The sequence below is a fragment of the Nansenia antarctica genome, assembly GCF_963989245.1.
Source record: "Nansenia antarctica genome assembly, chromosome: 1".
In the NCBI taxonomy this organism is placed as follows: domain Eukaryota; kingdom Metazoa; phylum Chordata; class Actinopteri; order Argentiniformes; family Microstomatidae; genus Nansenia; species Nansenia antarctica.
Genome location: NC_137674.1, coordinates 98,551,769 through 98,568,479, shown reverse-complemented (window position 1 = coordinate 98,568,479; position 16,711 = coordinate 98,551,769). Strand labels below are relative to the sequence as shown.

Genomic DNA, 16,711 nt, shown 5'->3' with positions numbered 1-16,711 from the left:
GCGTCACTGTCGGACACACCACCCTGGCCAGCAGAATACACACACACACACACACACACACACACACACACACAGTAAGAAGGCAATAAACAAATAATATTTGATAAAATCGACATATGGTCAAGCCTACATAACCACAGGCCCCCGCGGACTGACGCCAAGTTAAGAAAACCTCGAAAACAGACGCAGAGCTGCGGAACTCCAGGGTCATCGTGGCTGTGGAGGGCATTATCAGCTGGCACTGCGCCCGTGCCAACCCCCCCCCATCCCCAGCACCCAGCACCCAGCACCCAGCTGCTGTCTCTGTGGCAACACAGAGGACGTCAGGAGAGTAAATTAAGACCTGGGTTTTCAGCACCTGCTTCTCATCAGCGAACTGTGAGAGAGAGAGGGAGGATAGAGAGGGAAGAGAGGGAGAGGGAGGGATTTGAAAAGAGGGATAGAGAGATTGAAAGAGGCTGATTAGAGCCTTTAGAATCAAGACGCCTTCTTTACTTTCATGTAACGCTGAAGACGGCTCAGAGCAATGCACACACATGCTTAGACACACCTATACACGTGTACACACACACACACACAGCTACACATTGAACATATAGTACACTTTTGTGCCTACACACACACACACACACACACACACACTCATATTGAAATCTGAGGGTTGTTGTTTCAGGGCTTTTGTTCAGCTGGGTGACTCAGATGCATGTCGTGGTGGAAATGTGAGCACAGATGTCGGGAGGCTGTATGGAGCTGTATGGAGCTGTGTGGAGCTGTGTGGAGCTGTATGGAGCTGTATGGAGCTGTGTGGAGCTGTGTGGAGCTGTATGGAGCTGTGTGGAGCTGTGTGGAGCTGTATGGAGCTGTGTGGAGCTGTATGGAGCTGTGTGGAGCTGTGTGGAGCTGTGTGGAGCTGTATGGAGCTGTATGGAGCTGTGTGGAGCTGTGTGGAGCTGTATGGAGCTGTGTGGAGCTGTATGGAGCTGTATGGAGCTGTGTGGAGCTGTGTGGAGCTGTGTGGAGCTGTATGGAGCTGTATGGAGCTGTGTGGAGCGGTGTGGAGCTGTATGGAGCTGTGTGGAGCTGTATGGAGCTGTGTGGAGCTGTATGGAGCAGTGTGGAGCTGTGTGGAGTTGTATGGAGCTGTATGGAGCTGTATGGAGCTGTGTGGAGCTGTATGGAGCTGTATGGAGCAGTATATCAAGGCTATGTCCTACTCATTGGTGACTACTTTGGACTTGTGAGTTTCAATGTACTGAGTGACTGATGGTATAAAATCAATCGTGGCGCCAGGGTGGTGTAGCCCGTTGAAACGGCAAGATACAGATCTGAGAAGAGAATGATGAATAACCTACTGTACTTTCTCTACAGAGGGAGGCAGTGAAGTCCATAGGTCCCGTCTTTACACACACACACACACACACACAGACACACACACACACACACACACACACACACACACACACACACACACACACACACACTCTCTGTCCATTCAGAGTCTGTGGATCTGGCCCAGCACTGCCCCCTTTTGGATCAGCACTTAAAAAACACAGCTTTGAAGAATGCAAGTCGTGAGTTTAGAATTATAAGGTTCTATCTCCATTTAGGGTAGTTCAGAGATATTGAGCGTCAAAGCTTTTACATTATATTGTGTTTTGTGAGATGGAACTTTTGTATTTTATGAATTACTAACTCAAAAATGTCAACATTTTAAAAATAACACCACACAGGCATTAATAAACACCTAATGGATCAGATTATGTAAAAAACTCAATTTTGACAGAAATGGAGATAGAACCTTATAATTCTAACGTCACAAAGTGTTCTATTCAGCCGGAATTGTATTTCATATGGATGTGTGATTTCTACCAGACATAACTGGTGTGTAAGTGTTGACTGATTGTATACCTCAGGTGGAGGCACTATTCTGTTTCTCAGGCTAACTGTGAATCTTTTGATCTCTTTTGTCCATGCTGAGGGCTGTCCGAACCCTGTCATGCTGTGCATTGTGTGTGTGTGTGTGTGTGTGTGTGTGTGTGTGTGTGTGTGTGTGTGTGTGTGTGTGTGTGTGCGTGCGCGTGTGTCTGATTCACTGGTGATTCAGAAATTAAGTGGCTGCTGCCGACGCTCCAAGGTACATCACAGTTATCTTTAGGATGACGTTCTTTTACGGTATGACTCATTCATGTTACAATGGTCTACTACTTAGTCCACTTTTACATTGTCCTTTCCAAAAAAAGGTAATTTTTTTCTGAGTGGTGCAGTCCCACTATCCATTTTAATGGATAGAGATAGTGAAGATAGACTGGAAAGTAAGGAGAGGAGGATATGTTGTGTGCACTGTAGGCCGCGGTGCCAGACCACTGGGCCACCCCAGGCCAACACTCCTTTCCAACATTGTTATAACAACTAACTAACTAACTGTTGAATGCATAACTAGGCCAGCCCAGGAGAGCTCAGTAGCTCAGCTCGGCTCAACTTGACTCGACAGTGGCAACGAGGGCGCTAATGTGCTAATGTTCACCAAACAACAAAAAGCAAGGAGGAGGAGGAAGAAAGATAATGGTGTTTTTTTCTTCTTCTGGGGGTTAAAGCAGGACGTTGCTTTAAGCCTGCCTGACGGCTGGAGACTAACAGCCTCTCTGAGTCTCTCCGCTTCCAAGACGGAACATTTAAGACGGAAAAACATCTGTTTATTTTGACCTGCTGTGACGTCCGATAGGGGTGACACAGCTGGGAGACTGACCCAGACAGAGACCAGAGACCAGAGGCAGAGACGTCTCTCACCCTCCCTAAGTTAGAGTCTCTATCTATTCTAAGAGAAACGGGAGCCATTCAAGGACACAGAGAGGCAGACTGTTTCTGATGAGTTTGTCTGGCCGGCCACACAGAGAGTGAAAGAGGGAGATTACTTCAGCATCCCTTTGCCTGGTTGGGCTGGGTGCCGTTGGTTTGATGGAAGCTCATGGCTGTGCTCCTGTCCCCTCTATTAGGTTTAAATGGAGAGGGTTCAGAGTGTTGGTCCCTGCACACAGAGCAATCGAAAAAAAAGCTTGTCTAGTGTAACAAGCATGCGCATGCGCATACACACACACACACACACACACACACACACACACACACACACACACACTTCACCTGCACCTATGCCTCTGACAGAGCCACCTGCCCCTGGACTCTTTACTCAATAAGACGAATGGAAACAGATAGAAACAGCATGCACACAGAGATTCTGCACAGTTCAGCAGAATCTCACAGATATATATACACACAGACAGACAGAGAGACAGACAGACAGACAGACAGACAGACACACACAGACACATCCATTAGGGGTCAGACAGTGAAATGTGTGCAAGTCTACAACTATCTTGGGACTATTATCGATTAAAACGTGAAGCCGCGTGCAAAAAGGGGCACCAGCGTTTGTTTTGTTTGAGGAATCGGTCCTATTTTATTGAATACATTTTATGTTTTTCTTTGGCGTCATGGTTTCGGAAACCTGTCCTTATAGAACAGAAACTCAAAACGTCAAATGGTCTGGTAGGCTGATTGGTGAGTCACAGCTTAGCCCTGTGTCCCTGTACACCAGACAGTTACAACGGATAACTTGCTTGATTTTAAATGATGACTTATCACCCTTTGTACAGTGAATTTCAGCTTCTTCCTTCTGGACAAATGGTTTTTAGTGCCAAAGTGCTGAACAAAAGAGTATAAAAATAGCTTTGTTCCAGCAGCCATCACTCAGATAAACAAGTCGTAGCAACAATGCACAGATTATTTTATTATTTTATCTTTCGTTTTTAGTGAGGATTGGAACAGAGGCACGCACACACACAGGCACACACAGGCACACACACACACACACACACACACACACACACACAGGCACACACACACACACACTAAGGCTAGCTCTGAGCTGAATTGGGTCAGCAGTAGGGTGTGAATGTGTTGAGCCCTGAGATGTTATTAAATCATTTTGTCCCTTGCCTGCAGCTGCTGTCTCTCACCACCTTACTCAACCACACAACACAACCTAATACCCCGCCTTAAAAGATAAAGAGCTAGTACATCACCCTAAGTCAAGCCCAAGCCATTCCACTTACGCTTACATCCAATAACAACGTTCGCACCGAGACACACACACACACACACACACACACACACACACGCACACACACACATATAAGTATGCACACACACACACACGCACAGACACAGGCACAGACACAGACACATGCACACACCGCGTCTGACCTCTCCCCCTTAGCCGCCCTGTGGTATGTTTACAGTATTTACCGTAACAACAGACCAGGCTTATCTTTAGTAGACAGCCAGCTGGGACTGAAGGCTGATTCCCTTTTTTTCATAGCAAACAAAGATTTGAATCCTCAAAGGAGTTTGCATGTACACCTTGCAGACATCCACACGGATCTAGTCTAGTTTTCTTATTTCTATTATTCTATTATCCTTTTTAGGAGAGGCTTCATTTTAGTGTGTGTGAGCAAATCCTAAATAAACGGAAGATTGGAAGGTGGAGATTTTCAATGCAGAGCGGGGAAGCAGGAGAACGATAAAAGCAAGGGATAGTGAAAAGGTGTGAAGAAGAAGAAGAAGAAGACATGAATGTGACTTTGACTTAAAAGGGGGTAGAAGAAAAGAGGGTACGATATTCATACTAAGTAAGAGGTGAGAGAAATGGATAGATAGAGAGATGGAGAGAGAGTGAGAGCTGAGGCTCATCTGGCAGTGTAATGCTGATACACACACCCACACACACCCACGCATTCAACTACTGTCCTGTCAATTGACCCCCGCAGTCGCACAAATAGATATAGATCATACACCCACAACCACACCATACCGTTTCTCACTGTGTGTGTGTGTGTGTGTGTGTGTGTGTGTGTGTGTGTGTGTGCTTGCGTTCGACAGACATCAGACAGTGAGAGTAGTGAGAGCAATCAGAGAGAGAAAGAGAGATAGAGAGAGGGCACGACACAGCTGTTCCCAACGCTGTGCACTCTTCTCCTGTTTGAAGAGAGCCCGTTCTCTCTAGTGCGCCCTGTCCTATCAGAGAGCAGTTGGTTGGTTTGATCAGAAGCCTGTACTGGCTTTTTTTGGCTTTTTCTTTTCCTCCCTCTCTCCCTCTGTCCGTCTCTGTCCCTCTCTCCCTCCTTCTGTCCCTCTCTCTCTCTCTCTCCCTCTCTCCGTCCGTCTCTGTCCCTCTCTCCCTCCTTCTGTCTCTCTCTCTCTCCCTCTCTCCGTCCCTCTCTGTCTCTGTTTCTCTCCCTCCCTCTCCCCCATCTGTCTCTCTCTCATCTGTTCTGTGCCTTAGATGTTCCAGCTCTGTAAGGGAGTTCTCCTCAGGTAGTCTCGGGAAGAAGGACAAGATTCTGGGAGTGGGAATGTTGTCGGTGTGTTGTCAGGACAGTGTTCCTTACATCATTAGGAGACACCGTCAGCACGCTCCTGCTCTTCCGCATCTTCCCTGGAGTATTCCTCTCTCCGTTCCACAGCAACCAGGTTCACATACACACCTGGGACCAAACACACACACACACATACACAGACACACATAAAAGTTAAGGTGTGCAAGGTGTTGAACAGACAAGAGGGTTTACATTATTGTAGAGGAGAAGCACACGCCTCAGGGGTTAACTCTGCCATGTAACATAGATAAGTGGATGGATGGATGGATGGATGGATGGATGGATGGATGGATGGATACTTTATTGATCCCGAGGGGAAATTAAGGCATTACAGCAGCTCACACCACAAACAACAAAAACAACAAAATAAAGTGACAATTGAATAACAAAAATCCAATTAAATAAAAATAGACATCTGAACAGTATATATACAGTAACAGATGAGTATTGATTACCATCCCCCAGCCTGACTCTGATCACCCCGATCGAGAAAGCCAGAGGAGGAGTCTCCCCTAGTGCAACGTGGTTGTAATAGTCTGTTGTGTTGGCTGTTGGCTGTGTTTTTATGAATGTCTGTTGTCTCTGCGTTGTGTTTAGTACCAACAATTAAAGTAAGTTCTACAACCTTGAAGAAGACGAATGCAAGTTAATTATCCAATTAACTCCCAACACAGATATGCGGGGGTTTGGCAGAAAAGGTGATGTTTATTTAACAAGTTCAGATGTTTACGATCTTTACAGAGGAGGGATCCCCAAAGCTCCGGTGTGTCTGCTCCCTGCCCTGCATATGAAAGAATATAGCTGTGTATCAAACCTTATCAGTCTGGTTGTTACCCATCGCCCCCCCCCCTCCCTACTCAAAACACGAGTTCAACTGTGTACAAGGGTCGAGGGAGAACTTGACTGTGGTTTCAGAGTTGATCAACATTGCATTTCCTGGATGAGAAAACCTTACCTTGTAAAAACTCATACAAAGCCAGAATAAATATATTGATCAAATCTCACAGTTGCTAAAGGAGCTTCTCTTCTCTGTCACATGTAGGGGTTGAGAGGGATTGTCCATGATGGCCAGGACGTTGGTACATACAAAGATACTACCAGCGAGAGACTCACTCTCCTCATCTGCTCTTCCGATGGTCACGGTCTTGAGAAAGTGGCTCGCTTGCGGTCCACATCATAAAGAGCCCTTTGAGCCCTGCGTATATGTCACAAACTCTTGTGACAGCTCAAGCTCCATTTCCCTCCTATTGGCACACATGATAGGGTTCATTCGTTTGCTTACTGTGCTGGCGGATGCACTTTTGGCATTTGGCACATAATGATGGATGTACAAAGGTCTGTATTCATTGGCCAGCGTCAGGGCCGTCCACATGGTTGTCCAGAGCTCCACAGAGGTCTCTTTGACCGGCCCAGAGGACAGAGAGGACAACACCTCTCTCTCTCTCAGTCTCTCCCTCCCTCCCTCTCTCTCTCACTCACTCTCCCCTCCTTTCTCTCTGTCCCCCCCCCTCACTCTCTCGCTCTCCCCCCTTTCTCTCTCTCTCCCCCTCTGACTTTGCTTCATCTCTCCATGTGAGACGGTATGTGAGGTGATTGGAACACTGATAGCTATTGAATCAGCCTGGGAAAGACTCACAATATCTTTCTTACAGTAATGTGGACACCACAAAGACAGAGTAGCTACTGCAGTAGCAAGGCTTAATAGGGGTCCTAATAAACTAAACTTAACTTAACTAAACTTAACTACACTAAAACGAATCACATGCTCTTCTCTACACTCTCCTCTGTTCGACCTCTGTTCACACTCACACACAGCCTTGTCCTCCCTCCTTCTATCACGCCCTGCTATTCAAGGATGGATCTGGGCTTTGTCAAGTCTTAGGTAACTGTTTGGATTCGACGGCACTCAGAAAAGCACTACATCCACTTTAAAAAAATATTCGATACGCACCGTCACCTTGAGACGATCAATCATAGGACGGAAACACAAACCAACCACACAATGTGTTGAGAAAAAAAACGCTCTAGCGACAACCCCCCCCCCCCCCCACCCTCCCAAGGTGAGTAATGCTGCTGAATTACCATTCCTCATAGGTTTATCATGAAAACAGATGCCAAAATACAAATTCATTGTCATTCAGCAAAGAGGAAAACATTAGCAGGCTGAGTGCTGTTCTGTTCTGTCTTGTCAGGCGTTGCTGTGAGACACAGACACATTTGTCAGAGAAATTTCGTATCCGAACAATGAAATACCATTCCCGCAGCTCAGGGGAGACATGAAAGCAAACGTGTGCAAGAATTGAACTTATTGTCGCCATCAAACACATATCAGAGTGATTTCATACCGTATAGAACATAAAGAGACATATTTCCCCCCAGGTTGAGGGTGGCTGAGTTTATACATTTATACACTAGACACATTTTCTTTCCTTCTTTCAACCTCCTATGCAGACATAACAAGGCTAAGCCTCATGTAAGTGGCGGGATTTGAACCACGGATCTCTCACATGGATGAGCCAGACACTGTGGGAACGTTTGCGCTTTCCATACAGATAGCGTTTCTGCTGCGGCTCTACTACGGAGCTGCTACTGCCAGTCCTATCTTTGTACATTGTACGTTTGCCTTTGATAATGGCCATCAATAATATACAGTTGGATAAATAAGTATTGAACACATTTTGTCCAGTAAATGTATTTCCAATGAGCCTATTCAAGTGAAATTTGCACCAGACTTTGGTATTAACTCAAACAATTCAGACAAAAAATCTAAACATTAAAGTCCATATGTAAATAAAGTTATGTGTAATAAAGTGGAATGAAACAGGAAAAAAGTATTGAACACACTAAGGCCCTGTCCACACCTATACTTTTTTTGATAAACGTGGATTTTTATATTCGTTTTGGGGGGATCGTCCAGACACAAACGAGTTTTTGCCCCCTGAAAACGAACATTTGTACAAACGCCTGCCAGAGTGAAGATTTTTTAAAACGCTGTATATCCGCCGTATATTTTTGACGTGTGGACGAGATAGACAGTTTTTTTGTATTCGTCATATCATCATGCGTGTAGATTTCTATGATCATGCGCACTGCAGCTGTTTGCTGTTCCCTCCAACGTCATATCCTGTCACCAGTAACTACTTTGTTTACAACAGGCAACACTGGTCGAGGCTAAACAAGCGAGGAAAATGGATGTGTACAAAGTGCTTCTAGTTCGTTCACTGTTAACTGGACTTTTAACCTGTTTACAGATAAATGCACAGTTAATGATCGAGAACATTGAGAGACAGAGGCGTCTGATTGGCCAGCGGGGCTATGGGGTAAAAATGATATCGCCGACTACTGGTGTGGAATGCTCAATGACAGCGTTTATATTGCGTTCATGTGTATACAGACATTTTTATAAACATGCTGGTGTGGACGGTAATATTTTTATATACGAAAAAAAAACGTATTGGTGTGAACAAGGAGAAAGAGTAAGAGAAAGCAGTACACCACAACAAGGAAAGGCAAGGAACCAGCTGAAAACCAGAACTAATTAGGAGGCAACTCTACCTCCAATCTGTGCTAATCAATGTCAGCTGGGTTTGAATATATTGATGGGCTATAAAAGTTTTTTTGTTACCAAGGTGCCACACTACAGCGTGAGACACGCGTCTCATGCGGGCAGTGTGGCTGCTCTAACCCGCCCAACATGGTGCGCCGAAATGAAACGCACGTGTACGTGCTGCTGAGTTACAGGTCGGCAGTGTGGCCCCGGCATTAGAAGTGGCAGGCTGAATGCCCCGCGGTGGCGTAGCTGTCTAAGCACTAGCCACTAGTGCAAGCTGCCCACCGGGGACTGGGATCGAATCCCGGTCTCGTCAGACCCGGATATGGCCAGGGCACACAGGGAGCGGCATATTGAGCGGCCGCTCCCGAGGGCGGTATAGGACTATTTCCGGACAAGGATCCGTCGCGCAACACCGCCCCCTGGGTGCCGGAATAACGGTGTCGGGCTCGAGGAGCCAGTCAGCTAGTCCAGTACCTGGCTGCCGGCTACGGGGTCGGGCGGCGGATCCTACGCAATAGGCAGGGGATAATTGGATGCTAGGTTGGGTTCAATTGGATACCAAATTGGGTGAAAAAGGGATAAAATCGGTAAAAAAAAGAAGTGGCAGGCTGGGCTACCTCATAGCAAGAGTGCGTGACTAGTCCAAACCCCTTCAGCTACACTTCCAATAGCTGTTCCATAAGGGGCCATTGTCAGACGGAGGGGATAACAATAAATTGTGCACAGACGCCTTCGTTTACGAGAAGCTCAGTTAAGCAAGGCTGCATAAAAACAAACGACTGATCGGGATGCACAGTCATCTCACGACATGATTATCATACCGTTTCTCAATTTGCGTTATTGGCTTCTCAATGCCTCCCCAATGTCACCATCGCATGTATGATTGAGCAAGCCTCTTCTGAGCTGTCTCTGTACCCCCACCACCTTCCCCCGACACCCACCCCCCCACCCCCGACCTGTACAAACAAACCAAAATCGAGCTTTAAAGCTGAAGCGGTTGTGAGCGTCCACCTCTGTGGTCTAGTGAGGACGTGCTGCTCAGTTCTCACTCCTACTGCGTGGTTGTTATGATTTGAAACATGGATTATGAATGACGCCAGGCCGTTACATAAATCTAATACCAAACAGTAATGTAGGTCTGGCCAGAGGCCCAGCGAGAACTGATACATCTGTCAGTCAGATCTGATCGTCACTATCCTGTGATAAGGGTGTCAGCCAATCAGATCTACAGTATCCTGGATACATAACATGTGATAAGGGTGTCAGCCAATCAGATCTACAGTATCCTGGATACATAACATGTGATAAGTGAGTATCTGCTGGTCAGATCGCCAGTACTGTGTGTGTGGAGTCTGGATTGTGTTTATTTACACACGACAGTCAGCTGTCTGCTTTGTTTTCGTGTATTGCGTAAAGTTTAATGAAGAGCTGAGAAAATGCACTCTCAATAAAGCCCGACCTGACCTGACATGACTCTTCTTTATGACACCATATCGTTTAAACACACGGAAACAATATCTGCTTGCTTTACGATCAAAACATTGCATGATAATACTGCACTTACAGACAATTACAATACCCCCCATGGCATTTTTCATGAAACGATCACGACTAATTCAACATATTTCAATTTCGATTCCATCAATGTCCTGTAGTTGTGCAAACTTAGTAGTTCTACCAATCCGTTATCCTGTCCTTGTGCCCCAGCATGACTCCTGATGTGGCTGGCTGATTGTAGGGCTGCTGTGGTCACATGGGCCAGTGTGTTATCATGACAATGAGAGTGGCGATGGATCATAATGTTTGTTAGTGAGGTGGGTTAACCTTGGAGAGGTTAACCAGACTGACGTGTTGTCAACAGGCTTTAGGGAGAACATGAGGGGTCGAGCAGTGGAGGCTGGTGGAGGTAGACATCGGAGGACAGGCTCACGGAGTGAGGAATGGTATCAAACACGTGTTCCTGTCCATGATATCTACCTCCACCAGCTTCCCTGTGGCCTACACCCATCAATCATGGAGGATCATAGGTTCAATAGGATCATAGGATCAATGCCCACTGAACAGTGAAATCATGACTGAACAGCTCAGTGCTAGAACCAGTCATGTGATCAACTGGTACACCAGCATGATGGAGTCAGTAGGAGGAGGTATGGGCTTAGGCTAGGTAAACAACACCTGCAGCGTAATAATGACATAATGACATGTGAACATGGTTAATCCCCCCAACACAGATGATCGATAAGGGGGCTATGGCTGGGTCAAGGGGGACGACGACAAACAATCAGCAAGCTGCTCTCCTTCTCTCTGGTAATGAACAACCGTTGGCCAGGAAATCCCCCCCCCCCCCCGATTCCCTCCAAAATTGATGATCCTTTGCCTCCCAAATTCCTGACAACACACTTATAGGTTAATCGTTACCACATGTTTGTGCAGTATTTTCCAAGTCACGAGCCTTACACAATGGGCCACATGACATGGCTAATATTGTCCATAGTTAGCATGGCTCTCATTAGATTAACAAGGTCGAGGTTCTGGAATATTCTACTAATACATAATCTCCAGCTTCTAAACACAGGCATGCAGACACACACAGAAACACACACAGACACACACACACACACATACGCGCGCAGACACACAAACTCATATTCATGCTCATATTCATAAAAGTGTTATGACTGCTACGTCTCAAACCCATTTAGCATACCTCGCTAATGAAACCTTCTCTAGAAGCCTAAATGGCCCTAAAGAGTTTAATTCCTCACTCACGCACACACTCACGCACACGCACACACACACACACACACACACACACAACCTTAATGGCCCTACAGAGTTTAATTCCTCACACAGACACACACTCACACACGCGCGCACGCGCACACGCACACGCACACACACACACAACCTTAATGGCCCGACAGAGTTTAATTCCTCAGACACAGACACACACACACACACAGACACACACACACACACACACACACACACACATAACCTTAATGGCCCTACAGAGTTTAATTCCTACAGTGCTAATCATTCAAGGGCAAGGCTATACAGTAGAGCAATGATTCCATATCCATCCGGCGGCTCCCCTGGTGAGCTAATTTAACCTTCCTTTAATAAGTTGTGCCTCAGAAGAGAGAGAGAGGGGGGGGGGGGGTCATTTTCTCAGACAGGCGCCCATCAACCATAGCAGAGTCTTGAGTGTGCAAGAAGAGAGGATTAGATGTGCTTAAGATCTCCCAGCTGGGTGGAGGGACTGGAGAAAGGGAAAGGTACTGTAGAGAAAGAGAGGAAGACTGAGGGTCAGGGAGGGAGAGAAAGAGTGAGAGAGAAATAGAGAGAAAGAAAGAGAAATTAACAGCTGGTAAAAGGGAGATTGGTGGTTAAAGGTCGGGTTAAGGACAGCCCATATCCCTAAAGCAGATGAAAACAGTATGTCTGCTAAAACAAATACATAAGTATAAACATATACTGTACATACATTACTGCCGAACCACAGAGCATACAGAGACGTAAATAGCACACAGTCTATAGTCCAATATCTCCCTGAGGCAAAGTGGTTTGTGCTAGGTACAGTATAGAGAAGCATCTTAACAAAGACTTGTCTGTTTCATCAATATGCATGAGTCATTTCACTCACCCATTTGGTAGTAATTACGCACTAGACTTAGGGTTAGGTTGACAGGTGTCGCTGTGGTATCCTGGCCCTGTCTAAAAACAGACAGACCCATGTGCGGTACAGTACAGACTAGAGGACAAGCAGACCAGGACCAGGACCAGGCTCCGGTCCTGAGGTAGATAGGCCAAGAATTAAGACTAGAACGTGATAAGATCCTGGACTCTGGTTGGCTAAAAGCCTCTTTGTCCCGCCTCGATCTGATTTCATTGGCCCTTCGTGCAGTCAGCTATGTTCGCTATCCCGGACGTCGCGATAAACGCTAAATGTTTCAAATGACAGTTAGAAGGTAGGAATTGGTTAAAGGTGAGGGTTACGGTTAAGGAAAGTGGTTCAAAATGTCAATCATGTTGTAGCTGTGAATTAAGGCCTGTGTAAGGCTTCTGTATTTGAATGCCCTGTCAGGTCCTGGTTCCTCCTGTCGGCTCTGGCAGGCCTCAGACACTTCCTCTTAGTGCTGAGGCCCTCTTCTGTTCAACACCAAACGGACAGGTACTCTGGCAGGACAGACACTTCCTCTTTGATCTTAAACCCTCTCTCCTGTTACGCCACCCAACTGAAAAGCTACTCTGGCAGGACCAGATACTTCCTTCCTTCGTCCTGAGGCCTCTTCTGTTCAACACCAAACTGACAGGTTCTCTGGCATTCACTCTTCCTTTTTGGTCTTAAGCCCTCTTGTACTGTTATACCACAAACTGATGTAGACACTTCCTCCTCCTCTTTGGGCCTGAGGAATTGGCAAGATAGGTGTTTGACAAGACAAGTCTTCTGTCGAATGTCTGGGGAAGGTTGCATTTGAGGGACATAATACGCCAAGACTGTACGTCACTGCCTGCAGAATGTAAATAAATTGCTAAATGACATTACCTGCAAGTTGACCAAACCTTAGGCCAGATCAGAACTTGTAGGCTATATGTTGTTAGGGCATTTCTGCTATATTGGGATAGAGACAGTAGATTGACAGGAAGGGTGGGGGAGAGAGAGGGGGGATGACATGCAGGATGTCAGTGGCCGGAATCGAACCAAGGACCTTGTGATGGTATGGCATGTGTCTGTGCTACACCACTTACGCGCCAAATCAGAGCATTTACACTTTGCTAACAACCACTCATATTCACTTTAGCTAACAATCATAACGATGGATGGCATCTAGGGTTGGACGGTTTTACGATTACACCAAAAACCCGGGTCTCTGAAAATAGTTTTTTGTCAAAACCATCATAAAACTAGACTTTAATTTTTTGGGGGGAGAGAAGTAGAAACAGTTCTCGGAAGAACAAGCTTGGTCCCTAAAAATAAAGCAACTGCTGCAATTTGGAAGCATTTCATATGACCGAATGACAAAAGCAAGCCAGCAAATCCTGACGAGGCGATTTGCATGAAGAAGGTGAAAGAGGAACGAGCAGAATCAGAGATGACTGCCTGTTGTCGCAAGCCTGCTAGGATCCCGTTCTCTGGTGGAAAGCAACTGGCCAAAATTAAAAGCCATCCGCTTTCCACTGATATTTAGAAAATAGCATGGTTTTGGTCAATAAACCGTCATAAATTGCCATAAACACCCGAAAAGTGTTTGTCCAGCGCCACTGTCTGTGTTTGAAGACTCTATTGAAAGTGATGTCAGTATTTTGTAAAAAAAAAAAATACATTTGTCAAACAAATAACCTGTCAAAAAATACAATTTAGAAGCAATCATAATCGTGTGTAACGATTTAACGGTACCAAAAAATGGAAACCGTCCAACCCTAATGGTAGCCTATCTGTCAACAAAAATGACTAATGTCTCCATAGTGTATACATAATATTAACATAATACTTTGAGCATATAATATTGAAATAACATGCCAAATTACACACATGCTTATATTAAAAGCTCTGCATCTACATTTAGTAAAGTAAATAATCACCCACAGGAGATTATACCCCAAAGCTTTTTCACAGTGAGAGGAAAATATTCAGAGCAGACAATCGTTATGAGATTATGGTTGGGTGCACGGGAATTACGTGTTTCATAAATGCAGATTAACGAATCAGACAGGGCAGCGCGGGTGTACGCAGTGGTTTAAGAAACATCCTGATTACCGCTGACACAGGGGAGGAGAGAGACCAACACTGGGTGACAGTGTGCGACTGCCTAGCCATCTGAGGAAAGCTAACTGCCATTGACGAGCCATAATTGCCACACTATTAAGACAGATGCAGGTGATGAGACATGCAAGAGAACACACACATCCACACACACACGCAGGTGCTATGCACGCACACACAAACATACACACACACGCGCACACACACACACACACACACACACACAAATGTATGGAGGAGAGGAACTGAGGTGTGAAACTTGAAAAGTGTGTACATGTGCGTGAACGTACGTGATCATGCATGTGTGTGTGTGTGTGTGTGTGTGTGTGTGTGTGTGTGTGTGTGTGAGTGTTTGTATGCAGCACCTGATCCCTAATGACACATCCATATTAGTCACACAGCCACCAGCAGGCGAAAAGAGCAAATGTGCTGTTTTAATTAATGAAATTGCTGCGGCATGTTTCTATAATGAGGAAGGTCACGGCATGCAAGGCAAATCTTTGTGACACACAGTCTCCCTTTTTAGCACACATGCAAAAACAGCACAGAGTGGTGACAGACGCATGGAACACTCCTCAAGCACATTACTGCAATAGTCAAACACAACCTGAATAGTCAAACACAACCTGAATAGTCAGGCACACTGGCACAACCTCAATAGTCAAACACAACCTGAATAGTCAGACACAACCCTAATAGTCAGGCACACTGGCACAACCTCAATAGTCAAACACAACCTGAATAGTCAGGCACACTGGCACAACCTCAATAGTCAAACATAACCCCAATAGTCAAACACAACCTCAATAGTCAAACACAACCCCAATAGTCAGGCACAACCTCAATAGTCAAACACAACCCCAATAGTCAGGCACAACCTCAATAGTCAAGACACAACCTCAATAGTCAGGCACAACCTCAATAGTCAAACACAACCCCAATAGTCAGGCACAACCTCAATAGTCAAACACAATCCCAATAGTCAGGCACAACCTCAATAGTCAGGCACTAGGTACCTCAATAGTCAGGCACCAGATTAAGCCAGAAGGAATAGTCTTAAACACGATTAGTTGCCTGTGTAAACACTGCCAAATCAAGGGCAGTTGTTAGTGTGTAAACAGTTGCAACACAATGCCACACAAGTCTTGTGGTTAGAGTGTCCGCCCTGAGATTGGGAGGTTAAGAGTTCGATCCCCGGCCGAGCCATACCAAAGTCTATAAAAATGGTAACCGATGCCTCCCTGCTTGGCACTCAGCATCAAGGGTTGGATTGGGGGTAAGACCCTGTGACATACCAGCGTCATACGTCTAGGGGTTGTACTTGTACAAGCTGCCTCACGCTACGGAAACAGGAGAAATGGGCCATTAGGCTCAAGAACCATCGTGACTTACACAATGCCACACACACAAACACACACACACACACACACACACACACACACTTCTCTAAAACAGTATACACCATTTTGGATAGTTGGGAAACTCAACTGACAAAAAAACAGGAAGCCTATCCCAGCGTGACAGAAGGCATGTTGTCACCCGGTGTGTTGTGGTGTTTGTCACGGTCATGCCTGACTGTGCAGTGGCAGTGTTCATATGTCACAGATTACAGACATGCATGCACACACACACACACACACACACACACACACACACACCCCTCAGAAGATGTGTTTAACAAAGCATGCCCTACTGTACCTGCTCAGTATCCCCAGAAAGGAGAGATAAGGCCCTCCCCCCCATGCACCCCCCCCTCTCTCTCTCTATTTAACATAACATAACAATGTTGACTGATGTTGCCGGGCTAGATGTTGCATATCTAGTATTTATATAATGTAATAGCTGCAACAAGAAATGAATCAAATCAAACCATTGAAATCACACAGCATGAGATTTATACACAAGTGATGGTGAATAGTGCATGCATTAAGTCAGTTTAATCTTTCTGATTCTGAACAT

At 45.7% G+C, this 16,711-nt stretch overlaps 1 protein-coding gene across 1 annotated transcript in view; it reads right to left on the bottom strand.

Moving 5' to 3' along the window:
* pde4ba (phosphodiesterase 4B, cAMP-specific a) overlaps nt 1-5,486 on the bottom strand; it is a gene marked incomplete at both ends in the record, with an annotated part of 126,360 nt that extends 120,874 nt beyond the window's left edge. The window contains one exon of the mRNA XM_080538746.1: nt 5,445-5,486. Coding sequence (XP_080394872.1) covers nt 5,445-5,486 — 42 coding nt within the window. The remainder of the gene's footprint in view (nt 1-5,444) is intronic.
* Between the last annotated feature and the right edge of the window lie 11,225 nt (nt 5,487-16,711).